Source organism: Pocillopora verrucosa, chromosome 4, assembly GCF_036669915.1.
Source record: "Pocillopora verrucosa isolate sample1 chromosome 4, ASM3666991v2, whole genome shotgun sequence".
NCBI lineage: Eukaryota > Metazoa > Cnidaria > Anthozoa > Scleractinia > Pocilloporidae > Pocillopora > Pocillopora verrucosa.
The window spans coordinates 21,794,873-21,820,009 of record NC_089315.1 but is presented as its reverse complement, the minus strand read 5'-3'; the positions used below and the strand labels follow the sequence as shown (position 1 = coordinate 21,820,009).

The 25,137-nt window shown below is 38.2% G+C and overlaps 3 protein-coding genes across 3 annotated transcripts in view; 2 read left to right on the top strand and 1 right to left on the bottom strand.

Annotated features, from left to right (window-relative positions):
- The window catches only part of LOC131778688 (UDP-glucuronosyltransferase 2B33-like), a 5,206-nt gene extending 1,570 nt beyond the window's left edge, over window positions 1-3,636 (top strand). The window contains exons 2-5 of the mRNA XM_059095091.2: window positions 1-526; window positions 1,041-1,250; window positions 2,020-2,308; window positions 2,405-3,636. The exon at window positions 1-526 is cut by the window's left edge and continues 84 nt beyond it. Coding sequence (XP_058951074.2) covers window positions 1-526; window positions 1,041-1,250; window positions 2,020-2,308; window positions 2,405-2,684 — 1,305 coding nt within the window. The 3' untranslated portion in view covers window positions 2,685-3,636. The remainder of the gene's footprint in view (window positions 527-1,040; window positions 1,251-2,019; window positions 2,309-2,404) is intronic.
- A 143-nt stretch (window positions 3,637-3,779) lies between these two features.
- LOC131778689 (superkiller complex protein 2) lies at window positions 3,780-19,215 on the bottom strand. The gene is given in 28 exon segments (XM_066165385.1): window positions 3,780-4,392; window positions 4,394-4,408; window positions 4,410-4,448; window positions 5,877-5,978; window positions 6,118-6,182; window positions 6,445-6,652; window positions 7,838-8,113; window positions 8,584-8,693; window positions 8,696-8,813; window positions 9,014-9,049; window positions 9,671-9,745; window positions 10,286-10,498; window positions 10,900-11,140; window positions 11,432-11,538; window positions 11,729-11,813; window positions 12,518-12,664; window positions 13,255-13,400; window positions 14,150-14,287; window positions 14,840-14,883; window positions 15,106-15,154; window positions 15,659-15,789; window positions 16,197-16,262; window positions 16,398-16,466; window positions 16,870-16,984; window positions 17,232-17,349; window positions 17,686-17,795; window positions 17,992-18,122; window positions 19,087-19,215. Coding segments are annotated over 28 exon segments (3,075 nt in total). The 5' UTR covers window positions 19,100-19,215; the 3' UTR covers window positions 3,780-4,284.
- Window positions 19,216-19,283: 68 nt separating this feature from the next.
- LOC131778712 (uncharacterized) lies at window positions 19,284-24,379 on the top strand. The gene is made up of 3 exons (XM_059095139.2): window positions 19,284-19,621; window positions 21,733-22,045; window positions 22,590-24,379. Exons 1-3 carry the CDS (start codon window positions 19,406-19,408, stop codon window positions 23,360-23,362), a joined length of 1,302 nt encoding a protein of 433 aa, XP_058951122.2. The 5' UTR covers window positions 19,284-19,405; the 3' UTR covers window positions 23,363-24,379.
- Window positions 24,380-25,137: the final 758 nt, after the last annotated feature.

Sequence of the window (25,137 nt, the reverse complement as noted above, 5' to 3'; positions counted from 1 at the left end):
GCGTTCCGGTCAGCATCAAAGAGTTCTCAAACCTTCAAATCGCTAAGCCCAAGACAAACATGGCAAAGGCTCCTAATGTTCCATTCTGTTTATTGTGATGACCTTCTCAGTAATACAGATGTCGTGGAAGAGATATCTCACGCAGATATCATTGTTGGTGAATTTATTTACCTCTGCTCGTCTTTGGTCGCGGATAAATTCTCACTTCCACTTGTTCTAATATCAGCTGCCACATTAGATATTCCCACAGCATTCGCCTTCGGCTTACCTGCCCCTCCTTCCTACATACCACAGATTGGAGTTTCTCTTTCAGACAGACTAACATTTACAGAAAGAGCATGGAGTCTTTTACAATGGATTATTCTATATGGATCTTACATTTACGATATGTGTCCGCCTTATGAGAAGATCAAGGCAAAGTACGCCATTACACCTGGCAAGAGCATACAAGAAACACTTGGCAGAGTTGACTTGATAATCGGTCAGATGGATTTCTTTATAGAGCATCCAAGGCCTCTTTATCCGAGTAGGTACCAACACTGTTTAAAATGGGCATCTTTGATTTTTTTTAAATTCCTATACTACGGTCACTTTAAATCTCTTGACTACGTGCTTTTCGAAGAAGGCTGCTGTTACTTGAATATTTCTACTAAATGCTTTTATACCCGCAAATCAAGGTTTCAATGAATTTGAGTAAGAAAAAAAATGAAAGTTCACGTCACGGAGTTTTTTCCTTTTAGGTGCTGGCCCTTACTTACTTAACTTCATTTATCAGATGATCAAGGAATGAGCATTTAAGAACTTTAATGCTCCATTTTGAGGCTTGGATAAATTTACATGTTTTACCGCTATTTATTTCCTTGCTTGGATCGCATACTAAGACAGTGTGAACAATTCTAGATTTTCTAGAGTCATGTTACGTGAGCCTACTGGAGAAAATAATCCAGCAAATAGGATAAGATTCTGGGCTTCGAGGGGACAAACAGGATTTATAACCAATCGTGTAAAATGTATATCGTGAGATCTTCATTTCATTCTAGATACACGTGTTGTGGGTCCATTCCTTGCTAGTCCAACTAAATCTCTTCCAGACGAGATAGATCAGTACTTTCAGAAGGTTGGGGACGAGGGCGTGATCTTGGTGTCGTTTGGTACAGTGGTTGGAGCGCTGAGTGATTCATCACTGAAAATTATGGCTGAAACTTTCTCCAAACTACCACAGAAGATTATATGGAAACTTAAGCCCAATGGTATGTCTGTCTGAAAAAAATAAATCATGTATGAGATTTAACAAAGCAATGTCAATAGGAAGGAATTTCTTTGGACTAAACTTCTTGTGGGCAAAATCGTGCACACCGTCAATCAAAACTGAAATTATTCCACCATACTGGGCTATATAAGAGTTTCGTGGAAAACAAGGCGTTACACATGTACCATGTAGGAAGAATCCACAACTTTATATCAATTAACCCTTTCACTCCCAAGATCTCATTAGTAATTCTCCTTACTGTCTGCCATTCGCTTCTTATGATGTTAGTTCCTGGAATCTGGTATTGAATCAACTAATATTTTCCCTTAAGTAATATTTTTCTTTATTCTCATCACTTGTCTGTTTGATATTATGTTTATTTAGTAAGGAGAAATTCTGTCTTGGTCGCCTATGGGAGTAAAAGGGTTAATAGAGAATTTGAATGAAAGAAACATCATATATCTGTAGTGCTGACAGTTCAAAGGGCGATTGACTTCTTGAAGTATTCATTAAAAACAAGACAGACGTACAATGTAAAATAATTATAACAAGAAAATAATCTTCTGCTTATAACTATCGTATTGGTGCTACAACCGTAATTAGCTTCTAATTGAAGTTACTTCCCACAAACAATACTGACATAGAACATGACGATCAAACGAAGATAATATGACAGGGTACCTAGTGAAGATGACAGTGTTTGCGTGTACATTTTCCGCTTAACTCTTCGATAATGTCGCAAGTCATGATCTTCTCTCTCAAATTTGCAGACATTTCAAAAATCACCGTCAGCGACAACATCAAACTGTTGCCATGGCTACCCCAGAATGACATTCTTGGCTACCCTAAGACACGCCTATTTATCGCACACGCAGGAATCAATGGAATGCTAGAATCAACCTACCATGGTGTTCCTATGATATGTTCACCTTTCTTCGGAGATCAACCACACAACGCCCAGGCTGCAAAGCGGGCTGGGTTTGCTGAGGTGGTGGACCTTGAAGCCACATCAACAGAGGAGTTTGTTAATTTGATACAGAAGGTTTTAACAGATCCAAGGTTAGTATCACAGAACTCAAATACTTTTTCATCAGTTCTTGGAAACATTCCTTCAATTTTTTACCGATAGTGACAGTGGCAATCTTATTCCTTTAGCTACCGAGAAAAAGCAAAGCGAATATCAAAATCTGTTCAACTGTTGCCACGTTCACCCGTCAAGGAAGCCGCTGATTGGGTGGAATATACACAGGCTCAAGGTGATTTACAGTACCTAAGACCACGTGGCGTGGATCTGCCGCTTTATAAGCTCTTCCTTCTTGATGTTTTGTCCGTTGTACTCTTAGTTTCAGTTGTTGTTTTATTTGTCATCATTATCATGTTTACATCTGTAATACGGTGTTTATCAGGGTCCTCAAGGAAAGAGAAGGTTAATTGAAACAAGATCGAGTTAAGAATCGTTCGTTATCGTTACTGGTAAACTACTTCTGAAGTATGGTGACAGTTTGTAGCCTCTTCCGAACTCTTCTCTTGAATAATTGAGACCGAGTTTCTTACTTGAGGTACGTTGATTTTCATCCAACTCTTAATTATCTTTCCACCATTGACAATTACGAGCATATTTAAAGAAGTTTACGAGGTTTCAAAAAGATCTGATTCAACAGTTCAGGACGAATTCTTTGTCATCGCTCACGCCATTTTAATGTAAACTGTGTTGAAATAAGTATTGTCACTGAATTGAGTCAAAGTTAAAAAGCGTTCACTAATTTGTTACATTTTATGGTGAGCCCGCGCTGTCGATTGTCAAAACTTGTGATAACTGTGGATGAAACACTTACTATAAGAAGAATCTCGGGCAATTATATTCTACCTCTGAGGCTGCTGCACGCGTATCCAAAAGAATACTTCTTTCGTTGAATTATATCAATTTTATTTGGATACCTAATTCATCATAATTTCATTTTTTGAATCCTAACTCCAAAGCTTTATTTACATGGTCTCGGGTTCCCAAAACAACCCTCCCCTTCAAGACAACTTTAAGCAGCGTTCATATGGAAGTTGTGAGTGGTAACAGTTGTAGCCTCGCTATTATCTCTGGTGACAGCTGGGCAGGTTATATATCAAATAAAATTTGAGCCGCCTCGTCTCGGGCAGGCGAGCCGAAGTGTTAAGATGGGAAAAGGATGATCCGAGGCGGGACAACTCGCCATCCCGAGCTGTCTCACCCCAGAGACGAGTTCACCATTTTCATTTAGACATTGGTTGAATATTTCAGAGAAATAAATGAAGAGATAGCTCGACCAGGGTAACTCGGGGGAAGGGTTGTCTGGGGTATTCAAGACCATATAAATCACGTACTACAGTGAGGAGAACGTTGTTATTTTGTTCCATCCGGTTTGACCGGTTTTAGAATGATTTGGATTCATATCTTAGTGAGTAAACACACCACCAGAATCCTAATTTCACCACATTTCGAGTTGCGTGAGTTAAGTGATAAAAAAGACATTTGGAAAAATATAAAGCTTATTCTAAGTTAATTTATACTTGTGTGTTTATTTTGAGCAAAGTCTAAAAAGACTTAAAAGATCATTTTCTAAACCAAGAGTTACGAGTTACGCAAGTTTAGTCATAAAAAAGGCATTTAGATGTGCACTCTGACTTAGTTAAATCCTGCAAGTTTAGTCTACGCTAAGTCTAAAAACGTTGAAAGAGCAGTTCCTGAATCAGGACGGGACTATTCAGCCTCGAGCTTTTAATTTTAATTTTACGAAATATGCACCTAAAGAATTTCAGTAGATTAGTTTTAACAACTCGTTTGATGGCGGTTTAAATGAGCTCTTTTTAAGTCACGAAATTTTCTAGGTCAAAACCAGGTTGACCAGCAACATGGGTGACCTCAATCCTACAATTCCGCGAAAACGGTCGTTCTTCGCTAATGGATTAAAATCGAACTTAATCTTTACGGGATAACATCTCATTGACTCAGATGCTGCTGAGTCATAATAAGATGCTGATGCTTTCCATTCCCGGTCACTAGTTCATTGCGTGTACAGACTTGCAGCGAATACGATGTCTCTTTTGATCATAGCGGACGCTTCCTCCATCTTCTCTCCAAGCTTTGGATCTCCGATGATGCGAGCGGCATTTTCTAACATCACGACAACGTCTCATCTAATCGCTGAATGCAGCTGAACAATGATCCCTGATAAAGAAAATAAATAAGTCCGTTTACGTGAAGTTCCTCAGCTTGGTGAAAACTCAGTTCAGAACTGTATTTCAGTCCAAAAAATCGATAGATTTTGCAGTTCGAATCCCTCACTCCGTTACTTCTAATGCTCGTACCAAGTGTTCAACCATCTTTCTCTAACCATCTCAATTCAAATTAAGAACCCCTCTGACACTTCACCTGCAATATCTTTTTTTTGTCGTGCAAAAAATTACTGAAAACCACAACGTATGATTTGCATGTCATAGAAAAAAGTCCCAACAATCAGTTGGTGTAAGAATTCCGCAGAGCGTTAAGTAACAGGAGGCTAAAAAAATCGTTAGTCCTCCGTTTCGTCACCGTATTTATGTTGGCAGGTTTCTCCTAAACCTTCCTGGCACATCTGTCAAGTTGGTTATTTCAGAGAAAGGCCTTCCTCTTGCCCATATCCAACACAGCCTCTACCAGTACCAAAGTTGTACTGCTCTTTAAAAATTCTTCAACCTACTTAGGCAGACCAAATTCAGACTGCAGGTCAGCGAGTCGTTCTGCTGCATTTGTCATATGAACTGCTTGCCCTGAAAATATGAAAACCGAATCCTTATGAGAGAGACAAACGATTCATCGAATTTTGCCAGATTTGTTTATCTAGAAACAATCAGGGCTCCACCCAAGCGCAAAACCTTAGAAATTGTATTTTTCTTTTAGAAAATCAATTTGTTACCAAGCGAGTGCAAACAACCTCATATCACGGTACTAGAGGCAGCCTTGAACCGTGCATGGATAAGGGACGCAATATACTCGTTACGGAGGAGTAGAGGTTATTGTCTCTTCCTTATAATTCTTTCCAGTTTAGACTATGAGCAGTCCATAATGTTTGAGAGGTTACTTCGCGCGAGTAAAAAACTTTGATGGGATCGCAACCGCTTAAGTCTGGGAGTGAGGATTTTCATGTTTGTCACTCCAAGAGCTCCGCGCGGCGTGCATACATGTATTTTTTTCTACTCGCGCCACGGACTTCGCCAAAAAGAGGGACTGCTCATATTCTACTTTCTAATTCAATAGTCAACGATAAGACTGCCCGCCACACAGCACCTCATACACAGCACATCCTACACAGATATACGTTGTATTTTTATTTCCCTACCTCTTCTAACGTCTTGGTTAAATTTGGCCTTGGCTGCATCGACCGCTGGAACAGAGAGAAATTAGAAAGAGTGCTACTTTGGTAGAGAAAAACCAAAATCGCGTTAAAGATTAAATGTTAATAAGTCTTCTTGAAGTCCTTTCCGGGCTCTCAGGTGTTTAAATATAGTCTGTGAAAAAGGTCCCAAACTAAATGCAACGTTTACCTGCTGGAATACAAATCAAGACAGCAAAGCCACAATCGCCGTGGTATGAAGATTGATGAAAGCATTTTCACACTAGTTCTGTGATCATCAGTTCATGGTTACTTATTTCGCACGCCACTCTTCCCTTCAACTGCACAGCGTTATTCGCGTCCACTTAACGTAATTTACGTAAAACCTGGAGAATAAAAAGCAACGCGCTAAGAAACTGGATTGTAATTAGTTAACCTGGTATGAAAAGTTTAGAACCTTGTTTGAGGGTAAATAGCATTTTCACGACGACACAACGAATTTGATTGTCAAGTAACAGTTTTTACCTCTACTCTTTGCTGAAGTTCCTCTCTATGTTTTTTGGGAGACTTTCTCGTCGGACAATAAATATCTTAGGAAGTTCACGTGCTCTCGTAATTTCATCTGTTTGAGAATGTTTCAAACTGGAATGGAAAACAAATACTTACTTCTTTTTCTTTTCACCTTCCCCAACGTCCTAGTGCCCTATACACCACGAAAACTGAGTTCGAGACGCAGACGTTTCGACAAACAGAGACCAAGCAAGTCAGTAAGACTTCCTTTATTGAATTTGGAAACAACCGGATTTCCCTATAGTTTGTTTACGTTAGCCTCTAATCAATAAACTCCCATGCTCTGTAAACTTGGGGCAGTGTCAAGCATGCGAAGTTTGCCAATTTGGTTCTTCAAGACTTTGTTTCTCGCTATTGTCGTCACCATGTCCATGTCCCGGATGTTAAAGTCTTTAATATGATCCATGGGGGTGCTCATTCCCCTCGGGATTAGCCTCGTATAATCTAAGCAGTTCTTGCTCTGCACTAATGGTAGTTTTTCCTGGTAAGTCTTCCTTTAAAGAAACCGTCCAAAGTTAATTCTAATTCAACTTAAAAGTCACAGGGGGAAAACCTTCACTAGAAAAACAAACGAAAATATAATCAGAGCGTTTTTGCTTCACCTAAATCCTTGGCAACATTCCCCTTTTTTAAATGATCGTCTATTATCGTTGCAGTATCAACTTTTCATTTGACGAACAGAATAAGCAGTGATAGCATTTCCATTCACTTGTAAAATGTGGTGAGAACATCGTTCCCCTTGGGTAAAAATAAGTTTTGTTTTATAAAAGGCTGCACTTCCTTGTCAATATCTGATGCGTCTACTTTACTTTCTTTTGATGAATTAAAATCGTTGTCCTCTGTAACGAAATGCACAAAGAACAAGTTCCACACTGGAATTATGCCTGGCAATCAAATTCTTCGACAAAACGTTGTAATTACAAAATGAACTCTTCCAGTTGAATTTTTTTTCAATACTACTAGAGGAATCTTCCCCATCCAATTTCACACATAAATGCACAATCTATTCATTGCAACCTGTCTTCTTCGGTCGAATGGGCTCATCTATTAACGATCTGGAGTCAAACAATTCCCTTCGCTGATTGTAAGGACCCGTCAAAGAACTTAAAAACCTATTCTACTAATTTTCTTACCTGCTTTGGTTTTTTCCTTTGGGTCCACATATTACTAACACTTTCACAATTTTCTTTCCGTTGGACGGGACACTACTTGAGACTGCATGGTCAAGTGGCCTTTGAAGGAAGTGTTTCCTGCCTGCAAAATGACGGCTAAAGCGTTCTTGTGCTCAGCGGTATGTTTATCGTGACGATGCGCCCTGGCAGAGAGGGCCCGCTGACCATGTGGAGACGAATGTATATTGCCGCCTTATGGGAGAAAATAAATCACGCTGCTTTCACTTTTCGTTCATCTTTGAATTTATACAATCTGCTTGCAAACAGGACAGTGTAACTATCAGACTGCCACTAAAATACTAGGTAAACCTATTACAAGGAACTGAGATGTGTGATTTCAAAGTAACACGGAAACGCATTTTTACACATGAATGAATTGAAATACAATAAGATCAAGTGAAAAAAAAATTTCATTGCACTCGTCTGGCTAGCTTGTGTAAATCGAAGCCTAATAAGTGATGGTCACACAAACGACCCGGTATGGCTAACATGCATATCATTACCTTGACAGTGTTAGTTAGTGGCGACAGCTCTTGACAAGCCTTGAAGTAAGACTTAAGATCTCCAGAACAAAACGTACAATCCACATCGTTTATATGCCTGAGTTTTTCCTCCCCTTCCTCCATTTGGCGTTTTCTTTCCTGAGCGTCTTTCTGCATATGGAACTCAGCGAAACTTCTTTTAAACATGTCCTCTACACGTAATTCCTCGCCTCGCAACAGATTCAGTATCATAGAATACGTCAAACGAAACCTAGAAATAAGCTGAGTTGGTTTACCCTGTTAAACAAAAGAGAAAGAAAAGACTATATTGTCACTAGAAGTTTCACCTATCTATGGTCAGTCTTCAGTCACTCTTATTGATTTGACAGATTAATATATAGAAAAAAGCTACTGACGGGTTACAAAACAGGCCCAACGCATCCGGAGACAGCGCTAAAATGAACCAAACAGCAGCTTACCATCGCCCTACATTAACAACACATGATCATTTGACCATATCACCTTGACGAAGACTTGCAGTAAAGTAGCCGAAGGTCGCCATCTTCAATTGGCAACGATCGTCCATCGTGAGACAAAACATTTCAAAATGTACATCTATTTCTACTACGTTGAATTTTGGACGATCATTCATCAAATTATAAGCCAAATTATAAATATGGAAAGAGGAGACGAAGATCGCGAAGATTACCACTAAATACCAACTGAATGACAAATTTTAGTGTTCACTGAAATGTAGTTCACTCTACCAGCATCATCTTGTGTAAGTCCGCCATCAGCGGCACGTTCCCTTTGCAGAGTATGATTACAGTCCCAGTAGGGTCCAGACCTCTCCGGCCAGCGCGGCCAGCCATCTGATATATTCACCAGGCAGCAAATCCCTAAAACTTGTCCCATCGTGCTTTCTGGTTGTATCAAACACCACTGTACGAGCCGGCATGTTGACGCCCATGGCAAACGTTTCAGTGGCGAAGAGGATCTGAAACATGCCCAATATTCATTCAACATCAGGCTGTCAAAATCGCAACAAGAACAAACACACCACTACTGAATATCATAGCCATATCAACCCCCAACCCGCCCCTCAACACCGCGGTCAATACAGCAACAAGGTACTGTAAGAGTTCTCCAACCACGAATATATAAGGCGCGAAAACACAACACCCATGAAAAACTCACCTTTACCAAGCCTCGTCCAAACAGCATTTCCACCATCTGCGTAATAAAGGAATTCTCTCAGCAAAACTGACATTAACCCTTTAACTCACTGAAGTGATTGACATGAAACTTCTCCTCATAATATACTTACATTATCCAGCAAACAGGTTATAAGAATACTACAACTTATCAGGTGGGATTTATCCTGATCTAATACCAAATTCTTATAAATCCTGTACGGGCCTGAATTTTTTTCAGGTCTTATTTAAACTACTAGTTCAGTAGTGTTTATAGCTGCGAGGATCTCTTATATTCGTTTCTTTACAGCAGTGCATATATATGATTTTCATATATCTACAATCATTATTCTTATAACTAATTTACAAGAAAATGTAACAGCTAGAGGGGAGAATTAACAATCAGATCTTGGGAGTTCAAGGGTTGAGGAGTTTTATGCTCAACACTATCAACCCAATAAGAATGTTCGCGGATTGTTAGGGTTGCGTGACAACTTTAAGGAGACAAGACAATGATGTTGTAGTGGATAATTCTGGCTATAATAACAACTGAAAATCACGTTACCTAACTGGAAAATAGATGACAGGTTACTCGACCTATTCAGGGTAGAATCATTGTCGCAAGAATAAATCTACCCAAGGATAATATTACCACACAGACCTCTTTAATTATAGGCAGTACTCCACTGTGGTGAACACCAAGGCCGCGCTTAAGGAGCTCTTGAATCCTGGAAACCTACATGACAGGAAAAGGGCGGAACTTTTTTTAATTGTAGAGTGACTATGTCCGCAAAAAGAGAATCTTGCACTTGCAATAAGATCAGCGATAATTCCCAAATACAGCAAGCAAATTTTTCTTGCAACTCTTCTTCAATGACATGAGTTGTCATTGTGAAAAATTAATTTTCAAATATGTAAACCCTCTGGCCGGAAAGATTTTCGTTCGGTGAAGAAAGCGGCACAAAAATAAGCATTTCTGGTTCTAAGTGTACTCCCTCTTAGAACTTGTCTCACAACGACTCGTAAGAATACCCAGATAAACATGTGACAGCTCTCGCGACCGAATGTTGAAGATAAGTTAAACACAAAACAGTAGGGGTGTTACACTACGCCACTATCTCAGACAAAATTTAACTATCTCAGGCAAAATATCTCGCCATAGTTTACGTGGCAAAAAAAATTGAAAGGCCACAAGAGGGAAATAAAAACCTGACTACCCGAGGACCCGACTGCAAAACGCAACTTTAACTGCAAAATAAATGCGCAAAAATCTCACTTGTGGCAGTTGTCTGTCAGGACCTTTAAGTCTTGCTATTGCCTTTTGAATGAAAACATGGATCAAACTCTTCTCGGTTGAAGTGGTGAGATCAAGATTACTGAGTTGGTCTGCGTTATCATCCACTCTCTTCCTGGAGAAGGTAAAAGCGACCACAGGAAGCTTCTCCTTCTTGCGAAGCATTTCAACCAGAGACAACCAGATGTTCCGTTCCTACGAACACGCAGACTCTTGGTAAGTTTGGAGGGTATAATACACCGACCACCCCACCCTCATTCATCAGCTAATATAGTTATAGCGGGCAGGCCGACTTTCAATGAAGGAACTGCCGTTAAGTATCTCCCTACTGAAGTTCGAAGAATAGCAAAGTTAGTGCTTGTTGAAGTATACGTCTAACATCCAAAACGTCATCGTTTTAGTCCCCTTTTTGATCGTCTCAGCATTCGCCAATCTTACACTGAAATTCTCTTTCTTATTTCAAGTTTATTATCACCTCTTTGTTGTTATCCTAAAGCATTAAAATCTGTCATCCATACGAGCACGAGTTTCGTTTAAAGTAATATAGAATTTTGTAAAGGAATCATTAAAATATTTTCAAGTATTTGGCTGCACACCTCCTTAATGTTTGTTGTTTGGTGAGTTTTGGAGCCATATGCATCCTTTCCTTTCCCCTCTCTCGCTTTCTTCGCCGCCACAGCTGCTTCGTAACCGCGCGTCAGAAACTTACCGTCAGCATCCACGATCATAAACAGTTCATTGCTTGTCTTGTTACTATTGCCTGTGTATAGGAAATGCTGTAAGGGGACTGGGCGCTTGGGAGTGCTTATCACGTAGATTTTCTTCTTCTTGGTGCGTCTGTGAGAGAAGCAACAAGAGGAAAATTTGAGCTCATTTCAGCAAGTTTGATGGGGCGCCGCTGACTTGAAAAACAACTGATCTACTGATTATTTCCGCCACAGTTCCACTGTATGGCGATGATTTGCGAAGGCTCTTCAAGAGCCCTGCTAGCGATTATTAACGAAAATTCTCGAGTAAATCCTGAGAGATCATTAGAGGATGCAAATTTTGGCTAGGCAGATAATAAAACACCTAAGTATAGCAAACTTCATGACCGAGAAAGAGTAATAGAGTGATTTAACTACTCACCCAATCCAGTCGGCAAATTCCAGCGTGTTAGGTACAGTTGCAGATAACAGAATGATCTTGACTTGCGCTGGTAACATAATGAGAACTTCTTCCCAAACGACACCTCTCTGTACAAAAAAACGGAAAATGAAAACACATCATAGATACTGACTGATGTCCCACATACATGTAACAAACGTAAAAGATGTAACATGCAGTAATGAGGTAAAAAGATGAACGTGTTTAACATCGCTGCCTCGCGACCACTTAGCCAGTCACTTAGTGTGTGGTTTTAGGAAAGCTAAGGCGATCGCTTACCTCTGCATCGTTTATGTAATGTACTTCATCAAAAATCACCCACTCCACGTCTCTGATGGCGTCTGAACCATTGTATAACATGGAACTGTCAAATCAGAAGTAGTATTTAGTGTTGAAAGTTCCTCGTGAGGCTCTTTCCAAACAATTTTTTGTTCTTAAGAAATCAAAGCACTTCATATTTTGCAAGAAATGAGACTAAACGTTTTTAGTGGAATCTTATATAACCCCGCGAAGGGTTCGAAAACGATAATTTACGAGGTGTTCCCCCGACCAACATGGGAGAACAGTACATAAACAATCTTAGGGTTCTAAAACGACAGCGCAACATCTCACTGATTATGTTGCCAAACGACAATTTATGCGGTGTTTTACCGACCAACATGGGGAACGCTACATAAAAAATCGTGCCTTCATTTGGGCGCCCTTTCTTTCGCTAGTTTGCTGTAACTTTTGATTTATCAATTAAATAATCAGATTTTCTAGGTGGTTTTTGCCATCAGCTGAGCAAAATCATCAAAAATACGTGCAATCCAGTGTTCCAGATCAGTTTAATTGAAAATTGGAGACAGACGAAAATTAAAATTGTCGCACAGGGGCAAGAGATCACAGAAGCTTGGTTATTGTAAAGCCCCATGCACAGAAAAACCCCGTTAACTTCGCACCTGGTTTGTTTAATTAAAGGTAGGAGTTTAAAAACCAATCACAGACAAAACTGAGAAATGAGGACTCAGTCCTCATTTCCCAGAAAACCCTAGCCACTCTAAAAGAACAAAAAAATGCGATACTCACCGCAATATTTCCGTAGTCATAATCAAACAGGACGCCTCAGGTCTGATCTGCACATCACCTGTCAGCAGACCTACATCCTCAAAAGTGTCCTTGAACTCGCGGAACTTCTGATTGGACAAAGCTTTGATTGGTGACGTGTATACTGTCCTACGCGAGAAGACAAGGGAAACCTTCGGCTTGAACGTTTACGTAAGGTACCTATGGCCTCTGTTGTTTTTTTTTTAACGAGAACCTGACAACTTGGAAATAAACAAACAATAACGGAAAAACCCTCACTGAAAAGTCTCTTGATCGCTTAGTTCCTTTCCCTTTAGGTACTGATATTTCACAAAATAAAAACAGCCGTAACATTTGTGTTTTCCTGCTTGCCGAAATACATTTTACATAGCAATTTCATTTCCTTTATTCTAACAGTAAAATGGTCAATGCGAAAACTAGGAGTAGAATGTTCACTAAAGCTTTTCAAGAATAAGTAAAAATTAAAAGAGGCAAACAGAAGTTTTAAGTGCCAATGATAAACTTAGAAGAAACACCACCAGGACAAAGGTTTCAATGACTTTTCTCCGTGAGCGCCTGCCGATGGTTTTATAGGCGGCTATGCGCGAATAGGATCCGTAAGGTGAAATTCGAGCGAAAGAGCCTGCTTGCAGGCTAAACAGACGACGGTAAAAAGTCTTACAGGCGGGGGTAGACTGGGAACCGGCTTTAATTGAAACTTCTGCCACGCAGACGAGTACCTTGTCATGTGTTTACTAGCCAAAGCAATGGCATACTCTGCCACCACTGTCTTTCCAGCTGAGGTATGAGCGGCAACAAAAACACTTTCGTTATTTTCTAAACAAAGCACGGCCTGCTTTTGAAACGTGTCCAGCTCAAACTTCCACTGTAAACATTAAAGAAAGTAAAGGGTTTTCTTTTTGGCTAACATACACGAAAACCCAACGGGCACGAACACCACTACGCCGCAAAAAAATGCGGTTAGATTACTGAAAACTGGGTTGGGGCTATATAGAGAGGAGGCGTTTTTTGAGGCGCAGACGGCAACTGGAAGAAAAAAAAGACCTAATTCTGGTGCGCTTTGACACCCATGTATCGACCGTAAGGTCATCGTTTTAGCGGCATTTTAAACGAGATTGTGCTTACCAAAAAGGTGTAGTGAGCAAAAGGAATGAGAAATTTTGACTTCAGGCTGCCGCCCGCGTCCCAAAAATGTTCTTGCTTAACCTCCCTAATAATGAAAACCCCGAAGACCAACGATGAACTTCTGTTTACTGTAATATCGAATGAACTGAAGTAAATCCTTCAAACCGAAATATTTAAAAAAATCAGTTCTTACTGCTTACATGAAAAGGTTGACACGCTCCAAAAACGAAAAGAAACACGCGATCTTTCCTTTTCCATCTTTCGTTTACATTTTCATGTCATTTCAAAGTCAGTAATACGACTGTTAGCCGAGATCCTGATTTTAATTCCTAGTTAGCCATACGTTTTCTCAATTTGTAAGGATCCGATTGTTCCTCTTTTCATCTCTAAAAACACCAAAAACACTAAGTACATTACGAAAAATTAATCCTATGTAAAAGATAATCCAAGATAAGCGTTAATCGTGTTTTGAACAAACCGATAGTGCACCTCATGCGCCATATCAGGAACTCGCTTATGGAAACCTTTGACAGGTTCTGTGACGTTCACCATAACAGCCCACTCCTCTTTGATGGGTTTGTCTGTAACTAACGATGAAGAAGTACGTGTCTTTTCTGAATCGCTTCCCTAAAGAAATTAAGATAACATGAAAAGATTATGTCTTGGCGTCAAAGGTAAACTATAAACAACATGCTAGTTTAAGCCTCTTTGTCAGAGTGCTGAAGGCAAGCTAATGAACGACCATATTGTTACACAGTTAAAACAAGTAAAGAGAGAGCCACTTGATTGCTTTATGAATATTCCTCCTGTGCTCAGACCTAGCATGAGTTCTAACTTTTCATCTGTCCTGACACTAGATGGACTGAAGTAAGTCCTTTTACAAATAAAAGTACAATTCAGGGCTTCACTCACAGATTGACCTATTATACATAAATTTGACTCGACCTAAAGATCACTTGAAACAAACGTCTTTTGATTCAGCTCATTATTGTTTGAATAAAACACTCTGTCGTTAACCGACGAAAACTAAAACTATATAGCATCCAGCCCCCATTTGCGTTCTTCATGATGCAACACTGTAATATCTAGTGGTAGATCCAGTCCTTGAAGTACAGGGAAGGCAGAAGAGGCAGGGGAGGGAGTGGAGGGAGAGGAGACACAAGTATATTCTCTATGTACCTCGACCAATACTTTCTCAAGACTATCCTGTCTTTGGAGACTTCCTGTAAAAGGAAAAAAGGAAAAAATTTATTTCCTTTTAAGAATCTTGTTTACCGTTTCTCTATTAAGGCTTGTTTGCTCGTGCTCCAAAGTCACTTCAGTAATTGCTTAGGGTTAGTTTCAAATCTCCTTTTCCTTCTCAGATATTACTTTCCCATGATCAATCCACTGATCTTTGTGTTGACAGTTAAAAGGGAATTTAAAAGTACATTCACTGTTCTCACCCTCTGTGCCATCCTCTGGTTCACTCACAGATTCGCTTTTATCAGAAAGCTAAACACAGGAACATCAAAGAAATACAAGTGAGTTATCAATCTGAAGATACAACAGACAAAATATTATTCTACAGAAGGAGTGACTCTTGATTGGGAAAACTTGCTTACAACAGGAGGCTTTGGACAAAACGTATGAGCAACGGCTCATACGTGAGCTGTTAAGAGTTGTCCTTGAGACAAGTAATACAAAAAAGCAGAAAATGTATTAAAGAAATGATTCGACAAAATTTTTGAAAGCACCAGATATTTTGTGTGATAACTTAGACACTCAGACACCATGACCACCAGAAATCTTTCTGAAGTGTCAATGTGCCCATAGGGAAAAAGCTGATCAGATGTGAGATAACAACAATGGTAGTAATAAGCTGGTGCTTTGATGGTTTGTATGTATTCCTTGACCTCCATGTCATATCACCATCATATTTTGTTGACAGTTTTCTGATTTCAGCAGTGACTAAACTGAATTTGATTGAGTGCTTTCACTAACAGAGTCACACTGCACCTTATCTATGTCTTCCTCATCTGTCTCCAGGTCATCACCATCATCACTGTACTCTAGGTCTTCCAGTGTGGTACCAGCCATGATGTCAGACATAGCCACAATTTGAGGTACAGGTGCCATGGAATCTCTCTCTGAAGACAATTAAATATACAAAAAATGTATCAAATAACTGTTGAACATAACTGTGAACAAGGGATATTAAAATAAAATTGTAAATTCAGCACTCAAGGAAAGTGGCCCACATTGCTGCAGCTTATCTGATTTCCATAAAATGAAGTGACTAGGAGTATTGCTAGCATACAATTGGGTGGGAAAAAGGCACTGGAGAGAGGCAGTGTAAGAGGAAAGTGCCTTGCCCGAGAACACAACACAATGACCAGGTCAGGTCTTAAACCAGAACCTCCCAATCTGGAATCCAGCATGCTGAATGTTACAACCTCCAGTTCTCCCACAAATAAAGATTATTGCCTGAGATTAAACACTGCTGGAGAGTCCATGAGGCAATATGATACTATGGTTGTTTTTTGAGTGATCTGACCTTGGTCTTCCTTATCTTCAGTGAATCTAGCACCTTTTTTAAAGCCTGGTGGCACAGACAGAAGATCTACAGGTGTAAAAAGAATAAATACAACAGTAAGGATGTTTTCAAGCCTTCGCTACAAATGCAAATTACAGTACATACTGTCAAGCACATCACTGGTGATGTAAAAACAAAGACAGGGTTGATTGTATCATGTACCTTTCTCAAAGTTCAGCTCACCATCAAATACCAGACCTGGTTTTGTAGTTTCCAAGGTCTCCATACCACCTTCAAAATTAAATGGAAAAAAAATTATCCAGAATAGAAGAGGCAACATTATCAAGGTTCACAAAAAAAAAATAGCCAGAGTTAAAAAACAGTTTTTATCACTTAAACTTGATAGAATTACATTTTTTATACACAGCGACTGATGTAATTTTGCTCTCTTAAATGTTTATGATGATTTTCTGTCATTCTTTTGACAATCCAGAAATTGCAGCTCTAGAAGGAAAAGAAGAACTTGCAATAAATGGAATGGAATGTGTTGCATGAGATTGGCATTTACTACTATTCATTTGTGAAAGTTGCAGCCATAGAAAACCAGTATGATGAAACTACATTTATCCCTCTTTTTGTCTATTTAACTGTTAGCTACAGATAAACACATTGCTGGAAGCTAACTTTATGTTACCTGGTAAAAACGGGTAATTTGTAGACTCTCCCTTCACCGATGCTGATAGGGGCCCAGGTTGTCTTAAAAGTGACATGGAATTTTTTGATGTACATCCTGTATCTGTCAACATAACCTGGAAGTAAAAAGAATTACAAGTATCAAATATCTATTCACTAATGACAAGTATAATTTATAGTCAAATTATCTTGTGGATGTGTAAAATTATCTGTTGTATGCTTGTATGTTTCAACCAAAGTCCAGCATATTCTCCAGTAGTCAAATTAATTACTAATTGAAGTTACAATTTAACATAGCAAAACACAGAAAGACTAGGTGTCTAACTGGAGAAACTGGAAAGAGAAATGGGTATGATTCTTTACCTCGTTATAGCCTAGAAGTTCTCCTGTTGTTGGATTTCTCTCTACTTTTAATGTTGATGGAACAGGACACACATCTGAAAACAACAGACTTTCTGGGTCTCGTTCACGTGGCCAAAATCTAAAATTTGACAAGAAAAAATATATCTCAACCCTTTCATGCTTACACTCCCAAGATCTCACTGGTTACTCCCCCTTACCATGCACCATACAATTCTTATAATGTTAGTTCAGTGGATTTGGTATTGGGTCAGCTAATAAACCACTTAAGTCTATTTTCTCTATTGAATTTCATATCACTTTTCTCCATGATTTTGTATTAATATTCTAAGGAGAAAATCTGTCTTGTTCACTCAAGGAAGCTAAAACGATCAATGGCAGAGATTAAAACAAAATAACATGGTTTCCAGGCTGTTCTTTTTCCCCTGACTTCTTTATGCAAACTTCCTTTTATTACCTCTGTGTTCTTTGAAAGTCATGGATGGGCAGCACTGTAGGATCCAGAAGATACTTTTCTAAATCAGTCTTTAGATCTGGTGCAAACAAAGGTGGTAAACCACATGGAAGCTGTGCAGAGGAAAAACTTGATAAATTTCACAAAATTTTGCTTGACTAACTCTAAAATTTTGAGAAAAATTCATTTCACATCACTCTCCGTACTTTACATGGTGAACACATTCCACGTGAATAGGCTAGACAGGACATTAAAGCTGCTTGAATAACAACAGATAAAAAAAAAGGCAGAATATGTTTATCATCTTACTGTTGTTAGTGGTTTTAATTCCTTTTTTGATGACTTATTGAATGATTCTGGTATGATTTCAATTGTGCCTGTACACCCAACTTCCAGAAGATCAAAAGCATATTCCAATGCATGAGATCCATGCTCTGTATCTGGGTAAAAAAAAGTTCACAGATAAGAAATTACCACTTTTACTGTTACACCATTCCTTTAACTTTCTTTTTAATATTGTCAACCCTGAAATCATGTAATTCCCTTTTCTAGTAAAGACAGACTTACTAAATGCATTGAAAACTGAATACCACTTTAAATCTTCACTACTACCCACAGAGCTCAATGACAATTTTCACTACTTGGTTCCAAAGCAAAATAACCATGCTCTTTCTACACCCCATATATAAATAAGTAAAAGGGCATTCTTGGGATGACCAGTTCACAAGGTTTGACCCAGTTATATTAAATTTTCTCATTGAGTCAACCAATTTATACTGATTTTGTAGCCAAGTCTCTTTTTTTTTGTCAGGCTCCACAACTTAGATGCTAGAGTAGTATACCACCTAAATTTAAACACTAGTTACATAAGAACAGTTCCCTTTTCTATTGCATAATCATGTTTGCCTGAAGTTAGTATTAACCAGCAAATAAATATTAAACAGGTATAAAATGTTAGATAGTAAAGAGGTCCAGGATAAATAAAATGAGATGAAAGATTAAGTACATGAATGATTCAATAAATGGATAAATGAAAAAACTGACACTTTCCTTAAGCCTTTACCAGGGTGTTCTTGGGTCTAAAAACACATAATAACTTGGTCTCCCTCAAAGAAAAAATGTTCTTCACCATAACTTTAATTCTGCTATCTGTCACATCATACTAGGTGAGAGTCACGGATAAACTATCAAAATATTATCTGGGCGATATTAATTATTTCACTAAAATTTACCTCCTCATCCAGTCTGTATAATATTAACCAGTGGAACAACAAAAGCTTTAATGCACATAAAAAAAACTTTTGGTTCATTGTTGCAATGCTTTCGGTTTTTCCTTGACGGCCCCAAGGAGTTTACGTCATCTAAACTAAAACATTGACTAACTGAAAGCTCAACACCTCTTACCTTTCTCTTCCATGTTTCTGGCTTTAACAAAGACAAATTCTGTGCTCAATTGCTGTCATTTTCAGTGCCGGTTAATCCTCCCCCTCCGGCTAGCCGCCATGTTGACTGCGCCGCAAGTACTGGGTTGGACTCTCCTCAATCTCTCTCGAGAACAAATCTTGGCTCCAGACTTTCTCGCGTTATTTGTTTAGAAAACATTGCCCGAGGGGGAGCGTTTTGATAGAGGCTTACAATTTTGAAAGCACGCTATCTGGTCTACGTTTCTTTTTACGGTATCTTCGTAGTCGAGTTTAACGTTTATATAACATTTGTATAATCTATGGCTGATGTAAAAGATGAAGAATTTGATCTCACCTTTTTGGACGAAGATGGTATCGATGTAGATGTACCTGACGCCGCTTCAACCCGACTTATTCACCTCGACAAAGATACGGAAATCCCGAAACGATATTTGATTCGCAAGATTTTTTCACCGCATTTGGAGCCGCCAGCTCATTACCACCCTGCTGCAGAACAGTCCCAAAGAAGGAAAAAGGTACCAGTTGTTTTGTGTCACCGTCTATATTTTTATGACCAAGCGCGCGACATTGTGCAAAAACCGAAAGGTTGTCTGTTGATTATAAAAGCATGCCCCGAGAGATTTGATTTCACAGATGTCAACGCCACAGGATAAGCTTAGCTTACGTTTAACAGATTTCGGACAATTGGAATGAAATAGTTCAAAGTGAATTCCCTGTATTTTGTTATCTAATCACCGGTTTTTTTTTTGAGGCTCCTCTCAAAATTGTCAGCCGACCATGTAGCAAATGAACGATGTTTTTGTGCGAAATGGAGAAATGATTGACCACAAGTAATGCGTTAGGTGCAGTTTTTGTCGCTGGTTGTCTGGTTATATCGTCTTTTATGTTATAAATGTTTTAACTGAAGATATTAACCCCTCGGTGTGTATTTAGTAGGGTATTTCCGGCTTTTTCTCTAACAGGAGAAAAGCGAAAGTTCGACATCGTTTATGAGCGGGAACTCAGTCGTGTGTAGGCAGTGTAACTTCTGCCATTGCCCAAAAGAAATAAACATCTCTAAATCTTTTATCTTTGTAGAAACCTGACATGTTTGCCTGTTAAGCCTAAAGTGATCCCATTTGCTGTCAATTTTGTAGTATTTCTTTTATACAGCGATTGGCGTAGGCCAGCTTGAAGTAGACAAATTCAGCGCTTGCTGTTATTAGCATTGTTTTATCGCATTAATTTGACATGACATTTGTAAAAAATGGCATTATCAGTGATTGACATCTTGTCAAGTTTCGATAAATTGAGTATCAGCGGAAACGTGTTGAATGTCGTGTTCTATGGAAAATGGATAATTTTGAAAATTTAAACAATGTTTTGTCCATACTTTTAAATATTATGGAAATTTTTGCAGATGACAATGTCACCTTTAAATCTAGTAAATAGGAACACTGTGAAATTAACAAGTCTGTTCAAATTGTGTGTTTGACAGTTTCCTTTTTTATTTAAACACACACATGTACTGTTTATTTAATTATAAAAGGCATTTTTCCTGCAATACCTAAGGAGCAGTCACTTTTTTTAAAAATTGTCATTAAAGTAAGTATGCTAATCAAGATGGAAATGAATGCAGCAGGTTCATTTGAAGAATTAGCAGTGAAACTGATAGTAGTAATCAGAAAAATTGTTTAGAGTAGTTGAGTATATCAGATTTAACAATTTTATCTTGAAAAAGGAGTATGTTTCATTCTTCAGTTTCATCATTGAAAATATTTCCAAAGTACTGTGACTTTCACAATAAGATATGAAGATATATACATGTATTTATTATGCACCAGGCAATACTTGCATTCAATCCTGGATGTTAGTGTGACATAAATCTAGAAAAGGGGGATGGGGTAGGGGGGGCTAAAACAGAACCTTGAGGTCAGGGAAAGTAGTTTCACCATTATTTTAACACTTTTGACTTTATTTCTGTGATTACTAAGAGTATAGATGTTGGATAGGAAGAAACCATGAGTTCCAGGGAAGTAGTGTTACTGTTAAGATTTTTAACACTTTTGACTTTATTTCTGTGACAACTACATGTAAGAGTATAGACATTGGATTATTGTGGAGGATTTTGTTTTTTTGTTGTTGTTGGTTTTTTTTATAATAACTGACTCAAAAGAATATTTCCATCAAAAATATTGTGTAACCAGTATGAGGGTTCAGAGATCTTTTAAAGAATTGTGAAAAGAGAAAATAGCAACAGTACAGTCTGAAAAAAATAGCAAATAGCATGGCATATTTATTAATAATTGTAATGGCACTGAGTATAGTCCAACTTGGTCTGTAATCATACAAGTGATTAACAAAATAAGACGACTGATAAGCACAAGTTGGATTTGCTAGTCACAACAATAACTAATGAATTAAATTTGTCGAATCACAAATAATTAGTGAAAAATAAAGCAGCTAATGTATCTCTAACATTTGAAGAAATTGTAATGTTATGATAAATCATTTAATTATGATTTTTATAAATACCAGGTATTTGAATTATTCAGCTACTAGCTAACATAGATTCATTCTCGATGCTAAATTACAATATCTGTGAAGGGAATACCATTAATACAATACTTTTTATTTCTCTTGAAAGGTTCACAGCAAGTGGGGTACTGAAGTAATCAAAGGTCGGCATAGTTATTCCAATCAAGATGACCTTGTAGCCTTATTAAGCTTTGAAAATACATCTAGTTCTCGTAATTCCAGCCTTGATGAAACAACCATCAGAAAAGTAAGACAAGTTTTATCACAGAAGAGTGGAGATGACAATCTAGAACCTCTACGCCATAGTGCTCTTCAGCTCTTAATGAAGTTTTCCAGTACTGCCACTTACGACAAACTGGGGCAATGTTTTTTAGAGGGAAAAATTGAGGAAATATCTCATTTAAAACTCACTGAGATTCAAGGTTTGTTTCAATATAGGAAGTGAATTTTATTCTCAAAAAATTGTGAGTGCAATTATGCATCTAATGCTGAATAAGTCTCCATTGTTACTTTAGATTTTATTTGTGCACAAAACTCTTAGTGGTAAGTCTCTAACTATTTATTGGCTTTACATAGTCCATTTTATCCGAAAACAGGACCCTGAAGGATATTTTTCCTACAGCTCCCACTCTCCCATGTTACATGAAGGTTGTTACATAAATTCACATTTACACCGAGAACAGTTAATCTTGTGAAGTAGGATTGAAATATAGTCTTATCTTATTTTGCGATGTTTTCATACATGCAAGTGTCATCATAAGCTTGTCTCAAAATGTATGTTTACCACCTCAGCTATGGGCTCATCCTTTACTCCTAGCAGGCTTAAAAAAAAAGGGAAAAAAGGATTTTACAGAATTAGCCATTCATATTAGCAGTGCTGCATATTTTTGCCATGATAAGGGGCTATGCACTCCCTAGAAATGAAAGAAAAATAACACTGATTTGATGTGTTTGTATCATTTTCAGCTGTGTCTCTAATAATTCCCCCACCATGCTTCATAGAGATAGCCATGCCTACTGATGAAGGCTCAAATCTCAAGGAAACCCTTTCCTCACTGTTGGTATCACATCATTCTACTTTCCCATTCTTAAGTGTTAGAGAACCAGAACACAAATTTAACAATGGATCAAGCCCCTCAAATTCTCCAGCATCTAAGACCAGACGGGTGGATAATGGTGGTCTAACAAAACCTGCTGTAGGTGTGATGCTAATGTTTACACAGCGAGCAGAAAAAAATTCTGAAAGCTGTTTGAGTGTAGTAAGAGGTAACTCTAAAGAATGGGAGCAAGTCAATGTGCCACAAGGAATTGCAGAAGGACCTGGTGATGAGGTTTATTTCAAAGCTGCAAATAGGGAAGGGCCTGTGTTTGCAGTCAAGAAACTGTCACCTGGTTCTGGAGTTCGCATTATACTTTTTGTGAACAAGGACATAGACGAAGTAGAGCACTTTTACCACCTGATCACTGGTAAGCAACCACTACACCTAAACAAGATCGAAGAAGGCCTTAGTACCCGCACATTCCCTCTATCACCCAAACTGGAACTGCAACTTGTTTGTCATCCAGCCCTTACATCACATCCTGTGAAAAATGCTGCTCTTTGCTTCATGTTGAAAGGGAATGATGTGAACGAAATGTGTTCAGAAATTCCTGGTGGACTTCGGAACATTGGTGAAGGACATTGGCAAGGAAAAGATCCAGAGGGAAATGCTGTTATACTTTATAGTTTACTAAAATAGACTGCAACTGTTGTTTCTTGGGTTGCTTGATAGATGTATATCTTGTGATATCTTTACCTGTAAGTAGCAGTTGTGAAGGTGTACATATTTTGTGCACTGTATATTTTACTTTCTCCAAGGTGTGGCTTAGTCAGTTTTCTTTACATAGGGACAAACATGACTGACCTGAAAATTTTGATGTCACCTCATTTTTGGAAGAAATAAAAATTTATCACTAACCCTTACACCCTAATATCAGTGTCCATGTTCTCGATACTCCTCTCTATACATTTCCTTCAGTAATTTGTTATCAATAAAAGCTTCTTACACAGAATTAGGCTCACAATCACCTTTGTTATTCCCATGATCTTCGTGGAATATTCAGCTGTATTACTTTAGAAATTAGATGCTAGTCACTGTTGAAAGGGCGAAGTTCACAGCATGTGGTTATGGAATATCCTTATATACAGCTTTCAGAAAGCAATCAAGTGTTCTTTCTCTAGTCAAAGAGTGTTTTTATTTAATTTAATGGATATTTTTAATAACTTTTATTTAGTAAAGTTCCTTCTGTCAGAATCCAAAAACTGAAAACAGATGAATATAGCTGAAATCAATGTAAAGTGAAAACTCCAATGGCATGAAAAAAGTTTTAATAACAACAGACTTTGTTAAGACACTCAGAGGACTATATAGATTTTGTACACATTCTGTAGGATAAGGTTGTGAAAAAATCTCCCTTAAATTAAAGCAAGGATATTATAATATTTCTACAAATATCCAAGTAGAATCTACTCCACAATATGAACTTCAACACTTAATCTGCCTTTTTTTTGTTGCTTAAGATAGATAGTAACGTATAGAGGTAACAAGAAATTTGCTTTCCGTGGCAGTCACGTGTAGATATCACATGGATTAATTTAGTTTCAATTAAACATCTAGTATCACTGAACAAGGTATGGTACTTAGTGGTATGGTATTCATGGTAGGTTATTGAAGGCACAGCTGTTGTAACTTACCGGTAATCAAACATGAAGCAGCAATGGTAAAAGATTCTCTGTCTGTTTTGTCTTATTTTTTTAATTTTTTTTTTTGTTGGTTGACTACACTTGCTGATGTTTCTGAATTATGCTGATTGAGAAGAACAATTCTACAACCTCACTTACCTGTTTCCCAGAGTCCTCTCTTTTCCTCCCTTGAGAGAGAAGCCTAGGAAAAAGTTTACAACCTCACTTCAACGTTATTCGTCCAATCTGCACGATTTTTGATCAACTGTCCTTGACAGCATACAAAACAGTTTAATACGTCCCTTAGTTTCCTGGTCTACCTTGCAAATGTCTAAAGTTAACTCTGTTGTGACAGTGAATTTATTACTATTATTTCAATTATGTCTAGTCTTGTTATTAATGAGTGCCAGTATTTCTTTGAAATAAGGAAATCATTTATTACTAACCTGTTAAACCAGCGGAAGGGGCTGGTAACTTCATAGTTTTACCATAGTGAATTAACTGCAGTGATGGAGCCCGATTTACGTCTTTCCCCGTTGACATTGTCCTTATCTTTGACGGGAGTTGCAGAACTAGATCCCCACGCCGACGTGGAGGGAATGTAAAGAATGAGTATGAAATCCCTCTCTTCAATATAAAGCCCTAATTTCAGCAGCTTAGCGAAGGGCACCAACTCTCCGATAAATTTGGGCTTTATACTTCCCAAGGTCAAGCAATACTGAATATATGGCAATTTAATTTTCATTTAAGGATTAACATATCAAATATAGGTCAATATACAGGTGAACAAAT

Coding starts and splice junctions, on each gene's coding strand:
- LOC131778712 (XM_059095139.2), top strand. CDS start 19,406: ATGGCTGATGTAAAAGATGAAGAATTTGATCTCACCTTTTTGGACGAA. Junction 19,622..21,732: donor AGTCCCAAAGAAGGAAAAAG/GTACCAGTTGTT, acceptor TTCTCTTGAAAG/GTTCACAGCAAGTGGGGTAC. Junction 22,046..22,589: donor AAAACTCACTGAGATTCAAG/GTTTGTTTCAAT, acceptor TATCATTTTCAG/CTGTGTCTCTAATAATTCCC.